General features: G+C 37.8%; 1 protein-coding gene across 1 annotated transcript; it reads right to left on the bottom strand.

Moving 5' to 3' along the window:
• Nucleotides 1-285: 285 nt before the first annotated feature.
• Nucleotides 286-738, bottom strand: LOC129884349 (uncharacterized mitochondrial protein AtMg00810-like). Its single transcript, XM_055958665.1, has one exon. The coding sequence runs from the start codon at nt 736-738 to the stop codon at nt 286-288; it is 453 nt and encodes a 150-aa protein (XP_055814640.1).
• Between the last annotated feature and the right edge of the window lie 1,301 nt (nt 739-2,039).

The following is a 2,039-nucleotide window of genomic DNA, read 5'->3' on the forward strand; positions in this document are numbered from 1 at the left end:
TCTATGTCTATGTATTTAGTTCTTTCATAAAAGATAGGATTTGCATAAATTTGTATTGCTGATTTACTATCACACATTAGTTGAACATGAGTTTGTATTTCAACTCCTAGTTCCTTTAATAAACCAGTCAACCATGGTGATTTCAGTAGTTGCTGATGCCATGCTTCTAAACTCAGATTCTGCTGAACTTCTGAACAATGTCTCTTGTTTCTTGGACTTCCATGAGATCAAGGATTCCCCAAACTTCACCAGAGTCACTGACCTCCTAGTTTGTAAGCATGCTCTCTAGTCTGAGTCACAATAGGAAGTTAGAGTATTTGTAGATTTTGCAGGCATAAAAAGTCCAAGTCCAGGTGATCCTTTGACATATTTCACAACTCTTAAGGCTGCCTCAATGTGTGAGACTTTTGGACTATGCATGAACTGACTCAACACTTGTACTGTGAATGCTAAGTCTGGTCTGGTCATAGTCAGGTATAACAGGCTCCCTATTAACCTTTGGTATGGACCAGGGTCTTTGAGAAGTGAGTCTGTTGCCTCTCCCTTGATGCACTTGTCGTATTCCTCTGATGTGAGTTTTTGATTTAGTTCTAAAAGTGTGCCCGCAGGTTTGGATCCACTCACTCCTGATTCTTCAATGAGCTCCAAGGAATACTTTCTTTGAGACATTACAATTCCTTTCTTTGACCTGTCAACTTCTATGCCTAGGAAGAACTTCAGCTCACCAAGATCTTTCATGTTTACTTGGTTTGCAGTTCAGCTCTTGTGTGGCTGATCACCTTGCTGTTGCTTACTGTTACTAGGAGATCATCAACATACATTAGTACAGTTGTGATATCACTCCCATCATGCTTGGTGAACAGTTAGTAATCAAAGTGACTTTGTTTAAAGCTCATATCTTCCAGGGACCTTAGTTAGCTTCTTATTCTACTCTCTAAGAGCCTGTTTAAGGCCATATAATGACTTGTGGAGTTTCTAGACCTTATTAGAATCCCCCTGTATAGCAAATCCATCAAGAAGCTTCATATACACCTCCTCTAGAAGATCTCCATTTAGGAAGACATTATTGGCATCCATCTGGTAGATGAATCAATCCTTGGAGGCTGCAAGAGCAATTACTGACCTTATAGTGACCATCTGGGCCACTGGAGAGAATATTTTTATGTAATCTACCCCTTCCTTCTAGCTGAACCCCTTAGCTACTATTCTATCCTTAAATCTCTCTACCTTACCTGAGGCCTTATACTTGACTTTGAAGATCCATTTATAACCTATAGGAGATTTATTTGGAGGAAAGTCTACAACACTCCAAGTATGATTGTCCTCAAGGGTAGCAATCTCTAACTGCATAGCCTCAACCCACCTAGGATCAATGGTGGTGAATTAGATAGATGAGGCATAAAAAGTATGGGAGCAGCTGCATTTGAGACCTCTGAGATAGGTGGATATACCTCTGAGATAGGTAAAGCTGAGCTGCCAATATGGACATCAGGAGAGAACAAGTACAGGACTGAAAAGATAGGAGACATGAAACCCTACATGTTTTTGAATTCCTGCTCACAAGGAATGATTTATGAACTAGATCAAAGAGCCTGTATCCTTTCTGTGAGGGTGATTATCCCATAAGAACTGTAAGTATTTCTCTAGAGGCAAACTTGTCAAGTATCTTAGGACTAGATGCATAACACAAACATCCAAATATTCTAAGATGGCTCATATTATGAGATTGCAAGTAAAGTAACTCATTTGGAGTTTTAGGCTGAATTGTTAGATTTTTAAACAGATAAGAAAAAATAAGGTTTAGCAACAGATTTTACATTCATATGACATCTTACATAAGGCTTGAATACATATAGCTATATAAGCTTTTTCAAAAAGTAAGTAAAGTCTATACCTATCCAACCACTTACAAAACAAATTCCATAAAACAAGGATTATCCTTCCTTTACAAACCAAACATAATATTTAAAAGAGAATACTATTAGACTAAAAAACTATCTAGAAAATCTCATTTTCTAACACTCCTCCTTGAGATTTTT

The sequence above is a fragment of the Solanum dulcamara genome, chromosome 4 (genome assembly GCF_947179165.1).
Source record: "Solanum dulcamara chromosome 4, daSolDulc1.2, whole genome shotgun sequence".
NCBI lineage: Eukaryota > Viridiplantae > Streptophyta > Magnoliopsida > Solanales > Solanaceae > Solanum > Solanum dulcamara.

What these genes read in the sequence shown, in the direction of transcription:
- LOC129884349 (XM_055958665.1), bottom strand. Translation starts at nt 738, where the DNA reads ATGAAAGATCTTGGTGAGCTGAAGTTCTTCCTAGGCATAGAAGTTGAC.